The following is a 24135-nucleotide window of genomic DNA, read 5'->3' as shown; positions in this document are numbered from 1 at the left end:
TAAATCAAAGCTCAAAGCTTTGGCTCAACATGTCTTTTGCATAGAGCTGCAGGTAATTATTTGGCCAACCACTTGGATGCAACTTTGAAACATTGCAATCCTTCAGCCATTCAAGTGCTTGCTTATCTTCTTATTATGAGCTTCCACGTGTCCAGGGGAACTCTGGATCCTCCAAAGCCCTTGAAGTCAATAATGAGAAGGGCGTTTCATTTTGAGCACAGAAAAATGTGGATTTTGGGCTACTTTTTTAAATCTGAAAGTTGGGGATTTTTTAAACCAAAGAACACCAGGATCCCTGATAATGAGTCACACTGAACTCAGCAAACTTAGCAAGTTTTGACCCCTGCCATCAATCTTGGTACCATTAAAGTCAAACTCAAAGGTCCCGTAGACTTGAATGGGGTTTGGATTAATAATGGAGAGAAAAATGAAAAGGTAAAATCATGTCACTGGGCTGATTGAAAATTATTTTTTGTATGTGCATATATAGCCAAATATAAAGTAGGAGAATGTTATTTTTTATTTTTTCAGTGAGCTGTTGAGGCTAAACCATGTTCTAGGACAGACGGGTGGCTGTGTCAAAGGAAAATTGAAAAAAAGAAAAAAAGAAAGAAGGAGAAACAAAATTAAAACTCCTTTAAATGATTGGTTTGCTTACTTGCTTTTATTTTTTCTCCTTTCTTTTCTAAGAACAAAGGGAATGAGAGACTACTTAAAAATGTTGTTTACAAAGTGGATTTTTCCAGGAGAGTTATAACTGTGCTGCTTTTCTTACAGTAGATATCCTGAAAAGAAGTTTTTCAGTTTCAGATGACAAATGAGTATCATTACCGTAGCATGGACCGCATGGTGCAAAATCCAATGAGCTCTCAACCATCAATGAAATAAACGGAAGTTGTGCACATTCAGAACCTCAAAGGGTTGAGCTCTATTTGCAGTATTCCCTATCATACAGAGAAAATACTGTAATAATAAGGTACTGTTCTTAAATGACTAAAGGCTTAATAAACATTTTGTTAACATTCATTGGAGTAGGGAGTGAAACCCAGGTCTCTCTTTCCCCCGAACTTGCTTACTCTCTCACAGGCTCAAGGATTATTCATTTATTTCATGTAAAGTGGGGAAGTTTCAACAAGAGGGACTTTCTGCTTCAGATCTTTTGGAGTTCTGGCCTGGTAGTTGTAGCATTCATATGGAAGAGCTAGTTTCAAATCCCCTTTGGTAAAGAAGGGACTTGAACCTAGGGTATCCACATTCTGGATGAGTGTCTAACTATTGGTGCACTGTAGGACAGGCAGAACCTCATTCTCTGACTGAGAAAGAGCTGGCTTAGGAGTGTAAATTCAGGAGACAGCTCAAAACTGTTGGAGGCTAGCACCTCGCTGTAGCCCAGAATAAGAATCCTAAGTTCCTGAGACGGGCCAGTACTCTCCTCAGCATATTCTCCTGGTTAGTTAAGGGACACTCTGCTCAACACGCTAAGTTTTATGAATCATATTGTAAAGCACTCCCATTCATTTTTTAATGACTACAGATACCTAATTTGGAGCCGTGGGTGCCACTAGCTAGTAAAGGCACCAAAATTTGGGTGCTGCAATAGTCACTCTTGTGTCACCTAAATCCTTTGTGGGGCCTAGGTGTATGAGGACAGAAAACAAATATCTGAAGATATAGTAGGGTTGGGGTGGTGCTGTAGCTGTGACAGTCCAGGAAATATGCAAGAAGCAAGGTTACTTTGGTGATATCTTTTGTTGGACAGGCTTTTACTTGGGAGACCTTGCTTCAGGAGATATATGATTTTGGTAAAATCCCAGCACCGTGGAGAGAGTCAGTACAAGCTGTGTGTGCTAATATAGCCTTATTTAAGACTTGCAGGAATATTCAGCAAGATACTTAAGGGTCTACTGCTTTCCTTACAGTAGATTTCCTGAAAAGAAGCTTTTCAGTTTCAGATGACAAGTGAGCATCATTACCGTAGCATGGACCTCATGGTGCAACATCTGATGAGCTCTCAACCATCAGTGAAGTAAATGGAGGTTGTGCACATTCAGAACCTCAAAGGATTGAGCTCTATTTGAAATATTCCCTATGATACAGAGAAAATACTGTAATAATAAGGTACTGTTATTGAATGATTGAAGGCTTAATAAAAATTTTGTTAACATTCATTGGAGTAGAGGGTGAAACCCAACACAAGGGTAGTCACACTGAAGTCTTAAGTAGGGCCTTCATTGAAACTTGTGTTGTGTATATGCCTAACACAAAGGGAGGAAGTTCACCCTGTGTGTATTCCTGTGTGCAAAAACCATGCTATTATGCTACTGTGCACTAGTATTAGGCTACTGCATAGTAAGCATTACTAAAAAACTGTGCGTTGGAGATACTGTGCAGTAACTGTTGTTACTGATCCTTTAGTTAATACTTCATTAAGCAAGGGCATTTGGGCCTAAAAGGTTGCAAAGAAATACTTTTTTTTTTGCTAATATTTAGTTGGTCTAATAAAGAGTTTTGTCTGCCAGTAAGTACTGTGGGTTAATAAACATGTAGATGTGCCCAGAGAGAGGGATTTAACACTAGGAGAATGAGAAAATTGCGTACTCAGACTAACCACTTTGAATCTTCTCATTTCTGAATTCTTCACTAATACCACCTTTGCTATCACCAGTCCACTGAAGCCAAGGGAATATTAAGACGTACTTAGTCTATTTAACAAGAATTATGATTTAAAGTAAAAGACTCGAAATAATTTAAGGAAAGCTAAGAAGAAGGAGGAGCACAGTTTGAGCATCAAAATGCCCAATTTAAGGAAATCTCTATAAACTTTGTTTTCAGTTTTCATATGACAAAAAATGTTATATACTCTCAAAATTCTCCTTGGCAATTCACACTCCATCATATGAATATATATATAAGAGAAGAGAATTATACCTTAATTTATTAACTTTGGCATTTTTACCTTACAGTATGCTTGTATGTTTGACATTCTTGGAAAACATAAAAATGTCTGTCTCTGTAAACAGAGATAGATGTTCATGTGTAGAGTGGTATCTATCTATGCATCTATCTGCACATATACTTTAAAGAAAGCTTGTTTGCCTGGTGAGTTTACAAGCTGACTCAGCTCTATTTTTTTGTTTATGCCATCAAATGTAATAGGTTTGTTTCACATGTCAGATCAGTCTTGCTAAAAATTTACAGCAAAGCTGAAAATCTCAACAGTATTTAATTACAATCTTTCCTCAGAGTTCTTATGGGAAATTATTGCAATTAAAATCCCAAATTAGGTCTTATCTCATGTGCTATCTAGAAAGTTAGACTCTTCACGATAACCACCATAACCACAATACCTAATTGACATATGCCACCCACATTAACTTCACAAGATTTTCCAAAATATTGTGGTTTCCATGCCAGCTCCTAACAGATATCAGTTTCTTACTACCTTAAAATTATTTTTAAATTTCTCCTCAGAAGCAGGAGATTTCTCTTAGTCTGTTCTCTGTCCTGCTGATTTAGCTTTGAATTTAGCTTGCCATAAAAAATAATAAAATAATAGCTTATAACAGTGGTGCTCAACCTCTGGTCAATGGGACATATCTGGGCTATGAGGCCATGTCATCTAATATGTGGGTCTCCAAGGGTTCAAAAATTTTGCAGTGGTGGAGCAGGGGCAGGATTAATTGTAGCTTTCCAGCGGCCTAATTTTTCTCTGCAGCTGAATCCTGTGTGTGGTATTAGGCCTACTTGCTGGATCATACCAGCAGATTGACACCCTGCATCTGCCTCATGCTGGATCAGGCCTGTGTCACTCATCTGGCTTCTGCCACTCATCTGGCTTATAATAAAAAATAGAACCATTCCTAGGGGCAATTCCTATAGGCCTTTACTTAGGGGCAACTCTCATTGGCATTACTTGAGTAAAGACTTTTAAGTCTAGAAATTGAGGCTCAGACCCTACAATGAACTTTGTGTGGGTGCACCTCAATGACCACATAGATGCTTGCTAAACAAAAAACTGGCTTCAAGCATAGCCAGAAGTCTGCCTATACAGTTGGGTTTTTTTGGAAGGCTGAGATATTTGTGAGATGTACAGTGAAAGCTGCACTAAGTGTTACATCTAATATAAGACCCCTTGCTTAAGTAACCATTTACAATTATCTCTAGGATTTTTAATACAATTTTATTTAACCTTCAATGAAGAACTACCTCTGCTAGGCAAATTCTTTTTCATTGTGCTTTTCATAGTCACTTAAAACAGGTTTCACTGTGTGCACATCTGTAGGGGGGTGTGTGTATGTGTGTATAAACTACATGTATAAGCTGTCTTCCTTTATATAGTGTTAAGCAGATATCTTCTGCTTCACTGTATGGGTACAATACTTCCAGTAAGGACATTGATAATCATAATAGATACATAATAGAAAGCAAGAAGACAATGTCCTTGTCTCTCCACTTTTTAATAAAAGAATATAATGATATAGGCCGAGAACCACATGACATACCAAATGGAACCTGCCATCTCTGCTATTTGGTATACAGCTCTTATTCCTCTTCTTTTATCCCTATGCTTAGAAGAAAAGCATTCTTTTTAGCAACTCAAGACAGAATTTCCTGAAAATCCCTTTTTGGTGCATCTTTATTGTTCTGCAGACTCATTGGCAGCTGATGGCTCGATTTAATCAATTATGCAGCTAAACCTTTACTCTACATTAGTTTTTGTGTTTAAATTATGGCGTGCAGAAGGACAGCCTTCACTTGCTGTGTTTTCAAAAAAAGGATACTGTCTCTTTAATGAAAGAAAAAAGTCAGTATAATGTTTCCCAAATGTAAATGCAATACGGAATAACATATAGCTGTGGTTATGTTATATGACATTTGGCGTAGTAGTATTAACATATTGCAAAAACTCTGGGTTTTCCCTACTGTGGAAAATAAGACAGTAAAAGACATGGGAGATATTTCATATGACTGTAAAATAAATATTATTCTTTTTTTCCCTCTTTTTTTGTCGCTTGCAGAAATATTTTAGTATTATCTGTGTTTAAGCCAGTTCTTCATCATGTATGTAATATGCATACAGCACAAGGAGAAATGGAACAAGATGGCAGTTACAGCAGTGGCAAGATGCAAATTTATTTTGGCAAAAAAGTAATATGTGCACAATATCAAGCATGCTTAAGTTTGTGCCAGGAAAACTATTACGAATGAGGAATGGATGAAATGAAACTTTGCATCATACATGATTATGTGTTATTTAACTTCATAAAAGAGTCTTTGTCTACTTGTGATTTCCTCGCTGCCCCCAAAAGAAGCTGCATACCACACTCCTGGGGCTGATGTACCTGGTTGGAATGGTAACAAATATCATAGCAGTAGTAATCCCAGGAACATGATTTTTTTTTCCTTAAATGAAGGAAATATACCAAAAGTATGTCAGAGAATTCACAGACCATTTAACTGCAGGCACTGACTCAGGGTGAGGGTAGGGGGAGTATTTTATTACATTTTATACTTAATAATTAAGATTTTGTAATTGCTTCCTGCTTCATTTTGTCCAACTTTAATTTGGCTATTTTATGCATTTGATGATGTTACCACTGTTTTTTCCTCAGCTGTATTTCTCCCATATAGTATGACATGTTACTGAGTATAGTTAAGCAGTGGAGAAGTCATAATTTTCGCTGACACCATTTGAAAATACCTTTAAAGAAAAGCAAAAGGATTGGGGTCGAGAAGAAGTGGTGAGAGAGTAAGAGAAAGAGAGAAGGCAGAAGAGAGACATGGTGAGAGAGAAAACAATATTCCTTAAAGATCGTTTTCCACATTAGGTGTCACCATGAGGCAAAATAGGGTAGAGTGAACAGAAATGGTAACTCTTCTTCATATGCCAGTTTAACTGCGATGAATAGAACTTGCTACTATATTGGTGCAGTGTAAAAATAGATGACTAGGGGTAACAGTGAGAACAAAAATAAATGAATAACATCACAGAAATGGATGTTGAATGGCCTTTGCACAGCAGAGGTAGATAAAGGTTATAACAAACTGTTTACTGACCATATACACTTAATATAATTAAGAGGTCAGTTGAACAAGAGCTCACCTAGTAGGCGCTTTCTCAGTAACGTGACTTATATTCTATCATTCAATACCACAACAATGCCCAGTTATTGCTCCACTACTTCAATAATATTCCCATCCTTTTTTAATCTACATTCTACCATTAATTAAGGCTTTTTCATTTACATTTCTACATTTTTCCACAGTTTGCATCAGTTCAATGTAATTAACACATGTGCCTCTAACAGAAAAAAAAGCACCATGTTTTATTGAACAGAATATCATATGTTTGGGGAAGGGAAAGGTGGAGAGTTATGGAAACAAACCAGAGCTGAAAAATTTCGCATTTTGGTGCTTTTTTTGTATTTGCACAGATCATCTTAGGATCCTTAGTCCCAGTCATAGTAAAACACTATCAAAACAAATGTTTTTGCAAAATATTTGAACTTTTACATCTTAACAAATGCAGTTTGAACTGCTTAAGCAGTAAGATTTTTTTTCCAGTATTTTACAGACTGTAAAATGTGAATAAAAACACATACCTATGCACCAGTGATTAAATACTCTTATAACAGAAATATTTATCAAGGGGTATTTCATAGCTAGAAAGTTATAACTAAATTGTATTTGCTAAGAGAACATTTCCTATGGTTTTCCTTCATCTCCCAGCTACACAGCAAACATCTCTAAAGTGCACTTTCCAAGTGTAGTTAGAGAATAGGAAGGAATGTAAAGTTTTTAAAAACAGCCCTTATTAACTTTTCCTTCCATTGATTCTACTGTAAACTCTAAAAAGCCTTTTTAAAAAGCAAATTCTCATACACTCAGCAGGTGAAATGTTCCCACACAAAAAAGAAAAAAAAAGGCAATCAGTTTACAATCCTTTCCCTTGACTACCAATATCCTAATATATTCTTTGCTGTTTTATTGCACATTTATGAAAATGCTTGATTTATTTATTAAAAAAGCAGATTCTTTAGCTGTGCTAACATAACACACTGCACCCTTAATAACTGGAATAGCTTTCAACAGCATATAGCTATTAGAAAAACAATAGATTCAAAATTGTACACACATTTTGTATTGTTTGTGGTCAGGTGCTTCTACTGTAGCTTCATTAGAACAAAAAAGATTTGTTTTTCCTGAAAACCTTTGTTCCCATATGTTGTGGATATTTGCTGGTTACGTGACTTCAGTGGAACTCAAAACGTAATTCACAATGAATGCCGATCTTTAACCTCCAAAGTGAAGGTTTCCTGACTATTAACTCGCTGAGCTTAACTAGTTTCACATACTGCATCTGAAAAGGCTGCTCCTGTTCAACTGACCAGCGAGAAAGGACTGGACTTTTTGGAAATGGGATTTAGAATAACAGTTTGTTATATATATCTTTACATAAAAATTTGTTAACTGTCTGATCCCACCTTATAAGGAGAGCACTTGTTTGTTCAGCTAAAAGGAACCCCCATCATGCTCCCTTTGGGTTTGCTCAGTCAGCTGGTTTGTGCAACAGTGGCAGAGGTACACTGGAATTAGGTGTACCCATTCATTGTGATTACACAGACAGAAGCAAGTGGGTGTTGTCTGCTAACAGGAGATGGGAAAGGGAGGAAGAGAAGAATGGTTTCCATGGGTAAAAGGACAGTTAGGTATTATTTTTTTGTGGTTTTTTTGTTGGTTTTTTTTTGTTGTTTTTTTTTTTTGTTGTTTTTTAGCTATGTCATGGAATCATAGCAGTCATTCCTCTAATAGAAACTGACAGGACATAAAAGACAGAACTATCAGATGAACACACACAATGACTAGAAATATATCGACAGTGAAAAGACTTAGTTTAGCTTTGAGAAACCATCCCAAAAATAAAATCCTGTATTAACAAGTGCAAAAACAAACCAAAAAGAAACTCCAAACATTAAAACACAGTGTATAAAATGGTGCGAGAAATTTAAGTCACCATACAGCCTTTTAGTCAATAAAAAGCTGTGTTCATGTGTCCTTGCTTGGATTGTGGCCCATCCTTTTAATTTTACCCAGAAGGCCTTTCAAGAAGTGATCTGAGGGTAAAAGCACCCAGTCTCTGTTATATTTGACTGTAGTACATTTGGGCCTCTTGTATGTCTATCACATTTTATGAATCCTTTCTTTTATTCTTCATTAGTTGAATTATCGTCCATAGTTGTTATGCCTCCAAAGCCCAGTCCCGTTGAGTTCTGTGCTGCTGAGACTGTAAGTACTGTATGTAAGAGAATTAATACAAGAACACACAGTTTAAGTCTGCTATTACACAGTCTTGATGCTGATGAAACTGTGAGCGATGTCCTGTGACACATCGTTGAGTCACTTGATTTTATAGTCCCTTTGGATTGGTGATCTGATAATAGTCCCCATCTGACATCACAGCATTCTGGTTCTGCATTGGTTGGATAGTTTTCATAGAGCCCTGTAGAATAAACATTACAGAACATTAATGCCATGTACAGAATGGACTTTTCTAGACTCAGCTATTAGTTCCAGGTCTGGCCTTTGTGGATTTTAGGAACTGTTGAGGTGTTAAAGTTAGTCTACCCAGGGGGATAATAAAATAGCTTTCAGAAGAATTGCATGAAATGTGAAAATGGATGTCATGCTGACTCATTCCTACTATGAACCTGCTAAAGGCTGAAAAAATGTAATGCAGCCACTGTTTGGTACCTGAGACACTCATTCTCAAGCATGTTTATCAGTCTGGACATTTTCTTGGCATTTGACATACACAGAATATGACTGACTGGGTAGGATGTAAGTTCATGATGGCCCTCCTAACCATAGTCAGTGGTGAATAAATATATCCTCATGTCTATTTTTGTTCTGATTTGGACAGATATTAGTACATGTTTCGCCATTTGGTGGAAAACAGTACAAGTACATTGACTTTACGGCAATATATTTTTTAAAGATCTGCTCATAATGGTACACAATCCATTTAAGAGTCTCAATTCTAACCAAGTTCCTCTGATTCAGTTCTCTCTACTTTGTTGTGTACACTCCAGAATAAAAACCCTATAATTACTAGAGTTGTCTAGATAGTGCTGTAGCAAAGTGGGGCAAGCGGGGTTTCATAGTTTCATAGTTTCATAGTAGGTAGGGTCAGAAGGGACCTGAGGAGATCATCAAGTCCAACCCCCTGCCCTGGCAGGAAAGAATGCTGGGGTCAAATGACCCCGGCTAGGTGATTATCTAGCCTCTTTTTGAAGACCCCCAGGGTAGGAGCAAGTACCACTTCCCTAGGAAGTTGGTTCCAGATCCTAACTGCCCTGACTGTGAAATAGTGCCTCCTGATATCTATCCTGAATCTACTCTTGGCCAACTTATGGCCATTGTTCCTCATTATTCCGGTAGTGCTCGGGGGAACAAGGACTCCCCCATAGCCTGCTGGTCCCCCTTACCCAGTTTATAGATGGCCACCAGATCCCCTTTCAGCCTTCTCTTGGGAAGGCTGAACAGGTTCAGGTCCTGTAGCCTCCGCTCGTAGCGCCTGCCTTGCTGCCCCTGATCATGCGAGTGGCCCTCCTCTGGACCCTCTCGATGCTGTCCACATTCCTTCTGAAGTGTGGTGCCCAGAACTGGACATAGTACTCCAATTGCAGCCTGACCAGTGTCGCATAGAGGGGGAGGATCCCCTCCTTGGACCTGCTCATGATCCATCTGTGGATGCATGACAAGGTGCAGTTAGCCTTCCTAACAGCGTCCCCAAATTGGCAGCCCATGTTCATTTTGCAATCAATAAGGACACCAAGATCCTTTTCTGTCTCTGTGCTGATGAGAAGGGAGTTCCCCAGCCTGTAGGTATGCTGCTGGTTCTTTCTCCCTACATGCAGTACCTTACACTTGTCAGTATTGAATCCCATCCTGTTCTCATCCGCCCACCTCTGTAACCTGTCTAGATCTAGTTGCAGCCTATCCCTCTCCTCCAGCGTGCCTACTTCCCCCCCACATCTTAGTGTCATCCGCAAATTTGAATATGGTGCTTTTCACCCCCTTGTCCAAGCCTCTGATGAAGATGTTGAACATTGTGGGCCTGAGGACGGAGCTCTGGGGGACCCCACTGCCCACATCCCTCCAGGTCAAAAAAGACCCATCCACCACCACTCTCTGGGTGTGGCCCTCCAGCCAATTTGTGACCCATCTGACTGTATAGGCATCGACACCACAGTCGCCTAATTTCTTAATGAGAATGGGGTGAGAGACAGTGTCGAAGGCCTTCCTAAAGTCTAGAAAGACTATGTCCACTGCGACACCTGCATCCAAAGATTTTGTGACCTCATTATAGAAGGCCACCAGTTTGGTCTGACAGGACTTGCCTCGAATGAACAAATGTTGGTTGCCCCTAAGCATGATCTCTCCTGCTGGCCTCTCACAGAGGTGACTGGCCTGGGACAGCAAAGGGATGCCAAAAGGGGCTGCCCAGCCAGGGCGGTGCACAGGATGGAGCCATGAGTGGGTTGTTTGGGGGGGCATGGGGATGGGGGGAGGGCAGGTCCTACCACTGCATACACTCCCAGGCAAGGATGGCAGGGGGCATGTGCCCCCCAGATTTGTGCACAGGGCAAGGGCGTGCTGCCACTGTGGGTTTTTCCCCCAGGTGCCAAACTTTGTTGGTGCAGCACTGTGTCTAAAATTCAGGTAAATAGCAAGCCATCAGGCAATTCTCTATTTTCTTACTATTTGAATTGTATAGCAGTAATGAACCTTACATGATTATGTAATTTGAATCATAAGGAAGTAAGGTTGGAAGGGACTTCCGGGTCATCTAGTCCTATCCCCTGCCTGAAGCAGGGTCATCCTTACCCAAAACATCCTATACAAATCCATTGTCTTACTTCTTAGCAAAGCTACATGGTCAGCTCTAATGTAACACAAGACATAACACTGTAACCTGCCACAGGTAAAGCAGGGGGTACATGGCAGCCAATGTCCTGCTGTTCTATATTTTTTGATTGTATTCTTAACAGATCCTAGGAAGTTGGTTATATACCATGCTATACAGGATGGCAAAACCCTCCACAGTCCATACCAATTTAACCATGGGGTAAAATTCCTTCCTGAATTTTGGAATATCTATTTCTACACTGCGCAACAATTTAAATGCTATACAAGTTGTTATATTTTGGGTCAGTAATGAAACAATGTATTAATTTTTTCCCATAAATGTGTTTTACAGAGAACATGATTTGGAATTGGAATTGCAAAAGCAGTAAGTTTAAATAATGGCCCCAAATCCTTCCTTAAACTGGTAAATTAAGGAAATATGGTCTTTATAAATAAAATACAGTTCAACATAGCATCATAAATTCACACTATGAAAGTTATACATATTGCAAAAAGTAACCTAAAGCTGTACTAAAATTTTTGGACAAGGCTTTTTAATAAGAATAGAAGATTTCTATTCATTGCAAACTGAACTCTTTTCTAGAAAAAGGCCTGTCATTTTTATCTGTCTATAGTTGAAATATACTAACAATTACACAGTAGCTGCCCAGACTGGTAAAGGGGAGGTATAGGTGTATCTTTAAGGATCTTAGGCCCAAATCATGTACTGCTTGTATTTTATTAATACCCGGCACAAAGGAAAGCTGTATCGCATAAAATAAGATAAAACTGAGCCTTTTCATCATTGTCCATTGTACTGATCTGCAATTAAACAGCAAAGTTTACTCAGTTTACAGGCAAAACATAGTTGAAACCCAGACTGCTGTATTTTATTTTTGTATTTTGGGACCTAAAAAGATGGCAGGTTTACACCAGTGTAAATTAGAGGTGTAACTGGACAATTCTGTGTCTTGGGTGACAATGGGGCACAGGGCAGCAGCTACAGTCAGGCTGTCATTGGTGGTGTAGTGCCCAGAACACTGGCAATAACTGCTGTTTTCCTATGCCCCTTAAATCAGTACCCCTGGAGCTAGTGCCATAGTTGCCTGCCTCCTTACTTATGCTATTGATATAATCAGCCTTGCATAAGGGTAAAAAAGAATTAGACAGACGATGGAAACCCCACACCAGGATAATGTCACCCAATCTAGTGCAAAATTACATCTGAAAGGATTATAGAGAATCTGCACTCTTGGCAGGAGCACCTGGCTTCAAAGCAGCACTAACTTCAGGGGTCACGCTCATTGGCTGCAGGGTAGGCTAGGTTCAGATCTGAACACAGGCATGAATGAACTGGGCAGCTGCCTGGGGCCCACACAGAAAAGGAGTCCAACAATGAAAAAAAATGAACAAAAATACATTACAATAGCAAAAAATTGTTTTAATATTGCGCACATATGGGACTGGCAATGTTATCAACTGACAGTGAGCTATATAAAGACACCAATACCACAGCTGTGATAAAGACTTCTGCAGCAAAAAACTGCCACAGAGTGGCGAAGCGGGGCCTGATACTAAAAGTTCACCCAGGGCCACCAGGAATCTAGGTATGGCATTGGCTGGGCTTACTATATAAGTCCAGTCCCTTCACTTCGCATTAGTTCCTTAATATTTCAAACCTTGCAGCTCTCCTTCCCCATTTGTATTTTGAATTTCCTGGCTTTTGACTTCTGACACTGCCTGGACTATTGACATGGATATTCCTTGCTGACTAGGACTTTGACTTGGACTATCTGGTCTTAGCCTTCTTGTGCAGCCTGGTCTGGATCTTTCTCTGGCTCAGAAACTTGTTTATCCCTGTGCTCCTTTAGACTCCCGTGCCCCCATCCTCACACCCGCATTGCCTGTCTTCAGACTACAGTAAATTGGGGTAGAAATTTGCTCAAGGCCCGCATTCTCTCACACTATCAACTTGTGCAGCAGTAATAGTGCCTAACAGTGCAGCTAGCCACTCTGGGAGAGCAGATTACTGGCTTGCTCTAGATTCTAGTGTAAGTTACATAGGTGTACAAAATAGGTATCTGTTACACTGGTATATATGTGTCATCTGCTGAGGCTCTGAACTGGCATTACTATATAAACTGTCCATGATTTAAAGAAAAGGATTTTCTTTTTTATTCCATCCTTTTGCATTTTAAAGCTTCTGTGAATGGTGTTTGAAGACTAAAAGAGGCTGCTGGATTCCTTGCAGTACTCATACCAAGGAGCTGTTCCACAATACTCAGACCAGTTTTCTGGCTGTCTGATGCCTACCTTTGAGTACCCACATTTAAGAACTGTTCATTCTCCCATACCATCATGAAAACATTTTATTTCATGTTTTAAGTTATGCACTGACTTACAAGGTGCATAACTATATGTGCCCAGAATGACAATTAGCTATGTTAGCCTGAAGTCAGGCAGATGGCAAGGTACATTTGCACCTTAAAGACCTTGCACCACATAAATCAGAGATTCATAAGCTTTCTTAAGAAGTAGTTTAATTAATCAGATGCTATGTAGGAACTGCAGGAAGCAGAGCTTCTGAACAGAAAGGAGTGATTAGAATACAAGAGGTGGAGAAGGGCAGGGGGAAGAGAAGGCATTGCTGAGAGAGGCAAGATGAGTAGAAGAGAGAAAAACAAGCAGTAACCCACTGGGGGTGCTTACAGACATGGAAAAAAATGCTTTACTTCAACACGCCTCTGAACCAAGCACACTGCATGACCAGAAGAGGAACTGCATCAGTTTGACCTGGCTCCCCCAGCATCTGTATAGCTCACACAGTTCAGCAGGGCTTTTTGGCACTTTATCTAAAACCTGGTTCAATCAACTGTTAGACAAAAGCACCAAAAAGCTCTGCTGAAGCAACCAAATTATACAGACACTGGAGAGCTATTCAACCTGATTCAATTCCTTTTCTGGTAAAGCGTTGCTGGGTACCAAAAGCACTTGGTTTTTAAATTTTTTTGTCAAACAGCTATTCAGGGCAACGGTGTAATGTCCAGGAAGGTTAAAGTGGTCTGCCACGTGTTTGTATGTCATGCTCAGAATATTCACTGCAGCTGAACAAGAAAACATGACTAGAGGGTGATAGACATCTGCAGAGGAAAAGGGGCCACCTATGTTTCAGTTTCAGTAGGTAATACACTATTTGGGATCATGTTTGTGCTGGTTATTTCAAATAGTATAGAACAGTCCCTCTATTATCGTTATATTTTCTATGGCATATAGTTTATTACATTTTTTAAAGCATAGTAACTGCTTCTGTATGGGAAATACCTTAAAAGGCAGATAATTACACAAACTCTTCTGTAACTTCAGTAGCTCAAACTATGAGCTGTAATTGAAAAGACACCAAATATTATTAATTCTTTGATCCCACTGCAGCTTGCTTACTGCTCCAACTATATTTCCTGCCTTTCTTGTTATATGAAAAAGCAGACTTCCTTTGAAATCAAAGGCTATATATACAAGTTAGCAATCAAAAAACATTTGATTATTTGCTGTGCACTACTAAATTATAGATAAATTGGTAGCAGCTCTGTAGTTAAGACGTCATTGAGCTTTTTTCTTACAACAAAATTAAATTTCCTCTGTGCCTCCATTAGCAACTGAATTTACAGGTAGTCTCTAAATTTACAATTTTATATTTAATAAAAATATTATATTATTCCAAAACTACTACATACATGACAATTGTAGACTGCATGAATAACATAGCCTTTAAGTTTTGTAGTAAAACAATTAAACATCGTTTTGGGGGGGAGGGGCTATAAGAAGAACTTTTGGCTTCTTGTAATGAAACATTGACACTTGATACACTTTAAAAAGGTTACACATAGGTGAAAAACCATGACACTTCCAGTCTAATTATATATGTAATTGAAAAACAGAACAGAAAATGTTTATTTGCCTTATTCCTTGTAAGATTTTATATTTTCACTAAGAGAAGCTGATAAATCTTTTAGGAACTAACATAATATACTTCCATTTTTCAAAAATACTTCCCCGGCTGCACAGTTTACATGCTTCTCACTCAGCATTTACTGCCTTTTCCTTGTCACCTAACCCCAGATAACTCCTAACATTCACTAGTAAGGGGTCTCAGCCTGATGAACATACAGGAAGTATTTGTTTTAATAGAATAGAGATGTTTGTTGGAATTCAATATCATTCCTACAGAGTCCAACTCATTTGGTGTTTCAGGCTAGGGTTGCATACATACATTCAAATGACCTGGTAGAATTCTCCTGGGTTTGTTCTCCTGGTAGAAAAACTTGGCCAGAGATGCCAAACTGAGAAAAACTTGTCCAGATATTTGAGTGCTGAGCCCCTGAAAAGCAGAGAACTTGCAATTCTGATGCTGTGCAGCCATGGCTCCCCTGCATACACATGTCAGAATGCTCTGCAGGTTCCCTCAGTCTGTCTGGATATAGATGGCAGCAGTGCACAGGACACACACGATTAGCTGACCTAGATTGCTCAGGGTCATTGTGTGTCTCCCTGCAGCACAATGTGATAATTATGAAGGGGGCATGTTCTGCTCCTTTCTCAGCTGGAGCAGTAGAGTTCAGCCCAAGCAACACACTGTCTCCTTGGGAAGGGTTGGTAACAAAGCACCCTGGGATTCTGGAGAATTATGCTGTGGCTTCTCCAGAAGGGAGGAGGTACACACATTCACTATCTTCCCAGGAGTGGTTTAACTCTGGTTATACCCAGGTTACTTTTCTTGTGAAACACTTTTTTGAACATTTATACACTGTTGGTTTCTACTGGGAGGGCAGAAACTGAATGTCTGTAGATGGCCTGGATCCAGACTAAGGAGCTTCTCATGGACTGAATAACCCACCTCCAGTAGTAGGGTACCAGCTTATCTGCATGACTTTCAGAGTTGCTACATTGGTGTGGCTCCAGAACCCAAATGTGAATACCTTGGCTTTCCCCTCACCACTTGCCCCATTCCCTTGCTGCTGATTTTAGTCACTATTGGTACCTGAAGACCCCATATTCATCAGTGAGCGAGGAGACAGAAGTGGGGGAGTTGAGCAGGTTCTAGAGCCGTACCCAAACTGCAGTTCTGGCACGTATACTGACAACTTCTCACTTCAGGGCCTGTGGACATATACTGACAACTTCTCACTTCAGGGCCTGTGGACAGCCTGAATATAGAACTTCCTCTGAAGTACTCATGCAAAACCCTAAGCTATAACCTCCCACTTTCAAATGCCACATTACAGTTTTAGCAGTCCACTACATTTTAGTGAGGATACTGTTATCATTGCTGGTGCCAGAATTACGTTTGCACATTTGAGTATCAAGACTATACTGGGATAAATTAAACATACAGGAAACCATCACTATTTATGGGTTCAACATTCACAGTTTCAAATATTCATGAATGATTAACCCACATCTTAAATACACTTAAAGGAGCTCTGCAGGAGTTTTGTGCTTGCTGCCGCCAGGCTCCTGCCACCGCCACCAGGCACCCGCCACCATGCTCCCACTGTTGCCAGCACAGCTATGCTCCACACACACCCCCTGCTGCTGGGGGCACTGTGTTCATGAACACAGATGGTGTTGATGAACGCAGTGCCTTATTCATGGATTTCGCCATTCGCCGGGGATACAAGAACATATCCCCCATGAATGGTGAGGGTCTCCTGTACTCAGTTTAACTGAAGCAAAAAGGAATTACTGAGCACAGTAAATTTCATGGAGTTAGTGGGGTATCAACAACAACATAAAGACATGTTCACATAGAAAATTTAAAGTTGCATGCCATCTTTTCTACATTGTTTGATTTTGCAACTAACTTCAAAGGGAGTTGTGGGCATTCATCTTGATTAGGCTATCACAAGTTTACTTGTGAATGTTTTGGAAACTGAGATGCAATTAAACAGAAATCTTGGAAACAACATTTTCTGTCTAGCCCTATACTGGGACTCCTCTTTAAGATTTCCAATTTATCCCAAGATGAAGACAAAATGTTTTCTTCCTGAAGAAGATACATCCAAAAATAAGAGATCATTAGAATGAAGTGCGCTAAGAATTTTGTTTGTTCAACTTTGCTGTGAAGTATGAAGCAAATAATGCCTCCTCCATTGATACATTCAGAGCGATATATCTGCCTTGGACAGTAGCAGCATTGTGCATGACATTTCCTTCTCTGAGGAATTTCTGGGAAATACAAGAAGATAAAGTAAAGAACTCTTGGAACTACAGATCTTAATTAAATCTATAAATAAACCCCCAAGACTTTGGGTGTTTCATGTATAAGTTCTATGTTATTGGGCCCTAGCTATGGCTAGCAAGTAGTGGGTGAACAATTTCCCTCTGTTAATTCTTCATAAAAAGGAGAATGTCTGAAGTTTTATTAAGCATGGATGAGTCCTTATTATTCAGTGTTTATGCTGGTGAGCACCCATTTTCAGAATTATTCTCAGGGACTACACTGTTAACTACTAAAAAGGAGCTCACTGAGATGAAAAACGGTTGTATAACTGGAGTTTCTCGGTAAAATATTAGACTGTAGAGTCTAAATAAGTAATTCAGGAAATCATTTAAAGAGGAAAACATTAACATGAAACAACAAAGATCCAACTGAAATTTGAAAATCTCTTTCCACAATAAAACCAAAAACATTTTTAGCACCATCACTGGTGCTGGTCACTTACATTTAAATTAAGCTATTGCAGAGAGCATCTGTGCCTCAAATCAACATTTAAATTGATAGGCTTAAATAGCTGCTGTACACACCTCTATCATTTTAGCCTGGTGACTTCAATATTAGCATTTTCCTAACAAGTAAGGGGAGAGAATGGGAAAAAAGCTGTGACCAGCTCTCAGTGCTTTCATAAGGGTTGGTCTGGAAACCAACTTTCTTTGATCTTATCCAGATGGTTTTCTAAATTTCTAAATTGTTATGTCTGTGGTACATGATGTTGCTTCTGCTTAGCTATACATTTTTCATGGTTCATAACATAAAATGTAATAGAATGAACTGTAGAACAAGATTTTAAAAAACAAGTTAGCCTTTATTCAGACAGATTATTTTTAAACTGGCAAAGTTGTTGTTTAGTTCTTTTAAGAGTCAATTTCCCACTTAAGTCTGCATTCAAATTATAAGCTTGATGAAGGTTTGTTGTTGTTTAATTTTATTTTGCTACTGCTTGTTGGAGTCTGGCAGGCTGGTTCAAGCAGTTGTCTCTGGGGTAAATTTTCTTTCTGAGTAGAGGGAGAAAAATGTATTGATGTTCCCTGGAATATTTACACCATTTTTATACAAAAACAGAGGGGGGCAGTTTCTCTCTGCTGGTGTTAAACACTGTCATGCCAATGGAGGGATGGTGACTTATATCTGATGAGGAGCTGGCCCATACAGCTACACAATAAACTAATTTTCATCACTTTTTTCTCTCTTTTGATTATGCTCTGTGCTGAAAAATAGGAAGAGTATATAGCCAGATTCTAACCCAAATCAAGCTGTGGGATTTGGGGATTTTTCCTATGTGCCTCTTCTGAGTAGTTGTAACAGATACAAAGGTGGTGTGGCAACATATCTGCTTCCCTTTGCCCCCTTTGGCTGTGCCCTGTATGTGCAATGAGAGGTTACTGGCTCTTCAGTGCAGGAGCTCCATATGTACTGTGAGCTCTATGAGCTCACTGCTGGTCAGCATGGGGTTTATCTAGAGTACCTGCTTTCAAGCAGCTCCAGAGAGATGCTACTTATCATTCTTCCCCTTCCTCCTCCCCCAACTCTTGAATTCACCAGCAGAGAAAAGGAGGGGAAGAGCAGCCAGCAAAGCACAGCCCCTGCTTACACTCAGCTCTGCAGGCTCTGCACTGCTGCTGCTTGTCCTGTTCAGCAAGGGAGAGTGGAAGATGGAGAGCAAGAGTAGGTTCAAGAGCAGTAGGCTCGAGAGCTTGAAAGCAGAGACCATGACCAGAGCCTGTGCTAGTGATCTCAGAACTCACAGCCCACGTGGAGCTCCAGCAGGAGCTGCTGAGAGATCCCTGGCATCCAAGACAACACTGAGGGGCTCCAGCAACATTCCCTTCAGCTGTATGACACATGCAAAATGAGCTATCTTCAATGTACATGAAGCTTCACCCCCATAACTGCAATCCTGGATCTGCCCATGGTCTATCCCCACACTTGATGTGCCTGTGTGGCTCCCCAATGTCCCCTGCTGACCAGGTGGTTCCAGTCATGCCTTGCCCCCCATCATCCCATGATATGAGGGACCATATTCTGCACCCGTTTTTAGTAAACCCTGAATCTGCCCATGCATGGTCTTTGGTGGAAGGTATTAACTGCTGTTAAATATATGGTAGAAAGGGTAAATGGGATACACACATAAGCAATAGGCCTGTGCGGATAGGGAATTATTCGATTCAGATTCAGATTCGGCTGATTCAGTGGACAGTGACTTAATTTGGAGATTCGGATCACTGTCCCGAATCAATTTAGCCAAATCTGCTTCAGAAGATTTGGCGCTGATTTGGAGAGATTTGGCCATAGACTATAATGGTGAATCACTGAAATACCTATAACATTGTCAGTTTTTGGCTCATTCAGATAAAATTTGCAGGGATGGTAGCTCCTTGTGATGGCATGAAGGCCGCTAAATTTCAAGGAGATAGGTGCAGGGGTTTCTGGGAAACTGCACCTTAGGCTGCTGACAAGTAAAACTCGTGACATATGTGACTTTGTGTATGTGTTAAGGCACTGGGGGTGAAATTTTCAGGGATGGTAGCCCCTGTTCTCACCCTCACAACACTATGGCAAACAGTAAGCCTCAGGCCTCTCAAAGATTTTATAGGTCTGGGCTTTCCCCAGCCAGGACTGTGTGGTGGCTGGAGGTTATGGTGCCTCCTGCTCTACCCGCCTTTCACCAAGGAGGTTTGTGTGGTCCTGGCATTTCCTGGGGCTGCTGTGCTGCCAGCAGTCCCATACAGGCCTCCCTACCCTGGCAGGGGACAGTTTTAGGTCGTGCCCAGGATGATGTGTGGCCTCTTCATCCCCATATAGCCCCAGCCCTTATACCTCCAAGTTCTTCCTGGCATGAGAGCTCAGCAGGGAGATATTCTTCCCCTGCTGGCTGGTGAGAAACGAAACTTCTGTCTCCAACTCTGAGAGCAGGGCATTAAATGGCCACCCTCATTAGCACCAGTCTTGCCACCTAAATAGCCCCTTGTGCAGGCATGAGGGAGGCCTGCCAGGTTTCAGGCAGAGTGGTGCCTGGGTTTCTATGAAGCTGCACCTCAAACTGCTGAAAACAAAACTTGTGTCACTTGTGTGTGTTAAGGGGTGTAGGTTGTAGCTTTGTTGGTCTAAGGACAAGGGTTTTAGGGAATAGTTGGAACAATTCTTCTTAGCAAGCTTTCAGGTTGAAAAACCCTTCATCAGGCTGAGGAAACATCTAGTTGGTATGTGTGTGTATTCTTCCTGGATGGAAGAAATAGTAAAGAAGCTAGAGGCTGGCATGCAAAGCAGGCAAGGAAGCCAGTCATCGAAAGCTGGCATCCCAGGCAACTAAGCTGAACTCACCTGGAGCCTCACAACTCTACTGCAACCAGCAAGCCTCAGGCCTGTCAGCCAGGACTGTGTGCATGTGTGTGCTGGCTGAAGGTTATGGCACTTCCTACCCACTTTTCACCAGGGGGATCGTCGGTCCTGGCATTTCCTGGGGCTGCTGTGCCATCAATGGTCTCACCCTGGCAGAGTGCAGTTTTAGTGGTCATACCCAGGACCTGAGGCCTCCTCCTTCCCCGTAGCCCAAGCTCATACCTTCAAGTTTGTCTTTGCATGGGAACTCAGTGGTGAGATGTTCTTCCCCTGCTGGCTGGTGATGCAGTAAGTGCCACCTCCAGCTCTGAGAGCATAACTATGGGGATAGGGGCATAAACTATTTTTTTAAAAAAGGAAATAGGTGCAGATGGAGTAAGGAGGGTGGAACTCACTCTGTCTACAGATGGAGATTGGGCAATCCCAACAGTGGGAGATTCACCTTCAGGAACACCAGCTGCTCCACCAAACCAGGATCCAAGGAGGTGTGGTGGGGTGTCACAACATCTCCAGCAATGCTGAATACCCTCTCACTTGGAACACTAGTTGGTGGACAGGACAGGTGTTCCAGGGCAATTCTGACCAGATCTTGCCACATCTGGCTGTGGGTTGCCCAATAAGCCAAGAGGTTGTAGTCCAGCAGCTCCATGTCCTCAGCAAGATAGGTAGCCACTGAAGCCTCCATGCTACATGCTGAAGGCTTGGGCCTGGTGTGTCTGGATCCCAACATTGAAGCCATGCCCTTGGCCCACATTGGCAGTGGCTGGGGTGGAGGACACTGGCTGGTGCTGGGAGTGCTAGCACAGGAAAATGGATCCCCCTCTTCCACATCCCTTCACCTCTGCCCTTCTGCCTCCCTGACTATGTTCACCAGCACCTCCGTCCAGTGATTGAGGGTTTTGGTGCTGCCAGTGCACATGCTCCCCTTCACCCTCAGGTTGCACATGCCTGCCAGCATGTGGATTGTACTACAGTGCAATGGATCCAGCCATTTCCTGATGCTCTCCTTCAGCCACCTCACCAGTGCTTGCACCTCTGGTGACAGCAGCTTGCCCCAGCCAGGAACATTGATCCCCTGGAACTTCTTCATTTGGTTCTCAAGTTCCCTCATTACAGGGATCACTTAGGTAAGGAGGGCATCAGCAGCACTGAGGGTCTTGGTGGCCTCTAGGAACAGCTTGAGGACCACCAAGATCTGGAAGATGGTATCCCACTCCGCTTTGTTAAGGGGGCCACTGATCCCAATCTCCCTGAGCAAGGCCATCTCATGGATGTCCTTCTGTAGCTTCACCAGCCTCTCAAACATCAGGTATGTGGAGTTCCACTGAGTCTCCATATCCTGCATGATTTTGTGCTGTAGGAGCTCAGCTCTGTCTGTTTCTCCCGCAGTCTCTTGCCCCCCTTGATGCTGTGGTGAAAGTAGCCCATAACCTTCCTGCATTTTGAAATGAGGTGGGTGGTAGTGATGGCACCATCACTGGCAGCCCAGTCCCCCTCCAGGGTGTCCCTGACTATGAGGTGGAACTTGTGTGCCACACAGCGAATGTGAACAAAGTTGGCACCACAGACTGCATTGACCATATTGGCTCCATTGTCAGTGACCATGAACACACCACTGTTGTTGGTGACTATGAATGAGCCACCCCTGCAATATGCAGTTTATGGCCACCATGATATCTCTTGCCATGTGGGACTCATCTATCACTTCAGCTTGAAGGAGAGCCCACCGAAGGCCTGACTGATCGCACCAGTGCCCTGTGAGGGAGAGGTAGGCGTGATCTCCACCCTGGATGCTCTGGATGTCTGAGGTGAAGTGCAAGGCTACCTGTGGCCCTGCCTTGTGCAACTCCTCCCTCAAGTACTCCCTGCATGTCTCATAAAGCGAGGGCACCACTGTCCTGCTAAAGGTGGTGCATGCAGGCATTTGGTTGGATGGGGCCATGAGTGCCATGAGCTGCCTGAACCCTGGTCGCTCAACTAAGAAGGGCTGGCTATCCAGAGCAAGCATCTCCCTGATGCTCTGGGTGACCTCGCTCACCTTTGGAATGTACCCCAATTTGTCTGCAACTTCCCCCCACCGCTCCAGGGTGGTCTGCCTCTGTTTCATGGGGATAGGGGCTTTTGAGTGACAGGGGGACTTCCCTTTGGGCACACTCCCACTTGTACCAGGCTGAGGAGGAGCAAGGGCAAGGGGGTGCTGCCTCCTGAGATGCAGCAGCATCGCCATGGTGGTGAAGTGTTTCACCTTCTTGCTCCAGCTGATCTACCTTCATCAATGCCACTGGATAGCATACTTGGGATCATCTGCCACCTCCAGATGATCTCACACTACACTACCCACCCTGCTTCTGGGTTGAGGGTGTGGATCCTGCTTTATCGTCTTCCCCAGCAGGCAGAGGCATAACAAGAGGGGAAGCTGAGCCACCTGCCCCCACAACCTTCTCTGAGGTGCCTTCTGGATAAGGAGACCTGCCTCTAGAGGAATTTTGAAGGGGGTGGAGCACAAAATCAGATTACACCTCAGTCCCCAAAATTTCTTTAGCTAGGGTGCTCAGGTCCCCTGGTTCCAGATCCAGCTCCTCCTCTGGCATTGGGAGGCTAACACTGGGAGATGAAATTGGAGTGGAGGAGACTGTCATCCTGTTGCTGGTGTCTATTTGTGGAGTTAGGGGAGGTGGTACAGGTTCAGGAACAGGTACTGCTCCCACCTCCTTACTCCCACTGACAGCAGAAGACTCATGGCTACGAGGAAAGAGGATGTGTCTGTGTTTTGGGGGAGGGGTGTGGAACTTACAGCTCTATCTCTTCCCCTACCCCCTCTAGCCCCTCTCCTTCCCCTGCCAGAAGACCTGGCACCTGCCTTTCCAGCACATTTTATATTAATCTTTCCTGTGCTGGGAAATGTGTCTGTGTGTGTGTGTGCAGCTGTAATATCTCTTCTTCTTCTTCTTCTCTGATGTATGACTGTGTCTGACTTCTTCTGTGTTGTGTTTCCTGTATGTGTAACTAAAATAATATCTCATCTCTGATGAATGACTGTTTCTGACTTGTTCTTCTGTGTTGTGTTCACTGTTGTGTGTGTAACTAAAATAATATCTCTTCTTTTTCTCTGATGTATGTGTCTGTCTGACTTCTTTTTTTGTGTTGTGTACTGTATGTATGTGTAACTATAGAATATGTCATCTTCTTCTCCTCTATGTATGTGTGTAATGTATGTGCTTTCCTGCATAATGATGGATCACACTGCCAGAGAAAACACAACTTTATTTTTAAAAGTGTAGGGGGGGAAAAAACAGAGAACAAATAGGTTTTTGGGGGAAGAATAAGTTGAAAGAAATGGATTGGATAGGGATAAGTAGAGGGATTCTAGTTACTAAGTTGTATCCAATCCTTTCCAAGAACAGTAACTAGCAAGAGACTGTCTAGGTAGGAAGCCAAGCCAGTCCAGCACCTTTTAGCTGCTGTTGCTCTGGCAGAAACAGGTTACAAAAGGCACAGAAAGGCTGCAGACAGAGGCTTATATGATGTTTCTGTATCCCTCCCCCAGAGCACTGTGATTGGAAGGGGACTCAGGGAAAGATTACAGTCACCAGCCAGCTACAGGTGTCAGTCTT

At 41.9% G+C, this 24135-nt stretch overlaps 1 protein-coding gene across 1 annotated transcript in view; it reads right to left on the bottom strand.

Annotated features, from left to right (window-relative positions):
• Positions 1-654: 654 nt before the first annotated feature.
• The window catches only part of NALF1 (NALCN channel auxiliary factor 1), an 806963-nt gene continuing 783482 nt past the window's right edge, over positions 655-24135 (bottom strand). Inside the window, exon 3 of the mRNA XM_090022402.1 lies at positions 655-8500. Within this exon, the coding sequence (XP_089878528.1) occupies positions 8205-8500 (296 nt within the window). The 3' untranslated portion in view covers positions 655-8204. The remainder of the gene's footprint in view (positions 8501-24135) is intronic.

This window comes from Crocodylus siamensis, chromosome 1 (genome assembly GCF_052110815.1).
Source record: "Crocodylus siamensis isolate JL-2025a chromosome 1, ASM5211081v1, whole genome shotgun sequence".
Lineage (NCBI taxonomy): Eukaryota > Metazoa > Chordata > Crocodylia > Crocodylidae > Crocodylus > Crocodylus siamensis.
The sequence above is the reverse complement of the archived record's forward strand: the minus strand, read 5'-3'. Positions and strand labels throughout refer to the sequence as shown.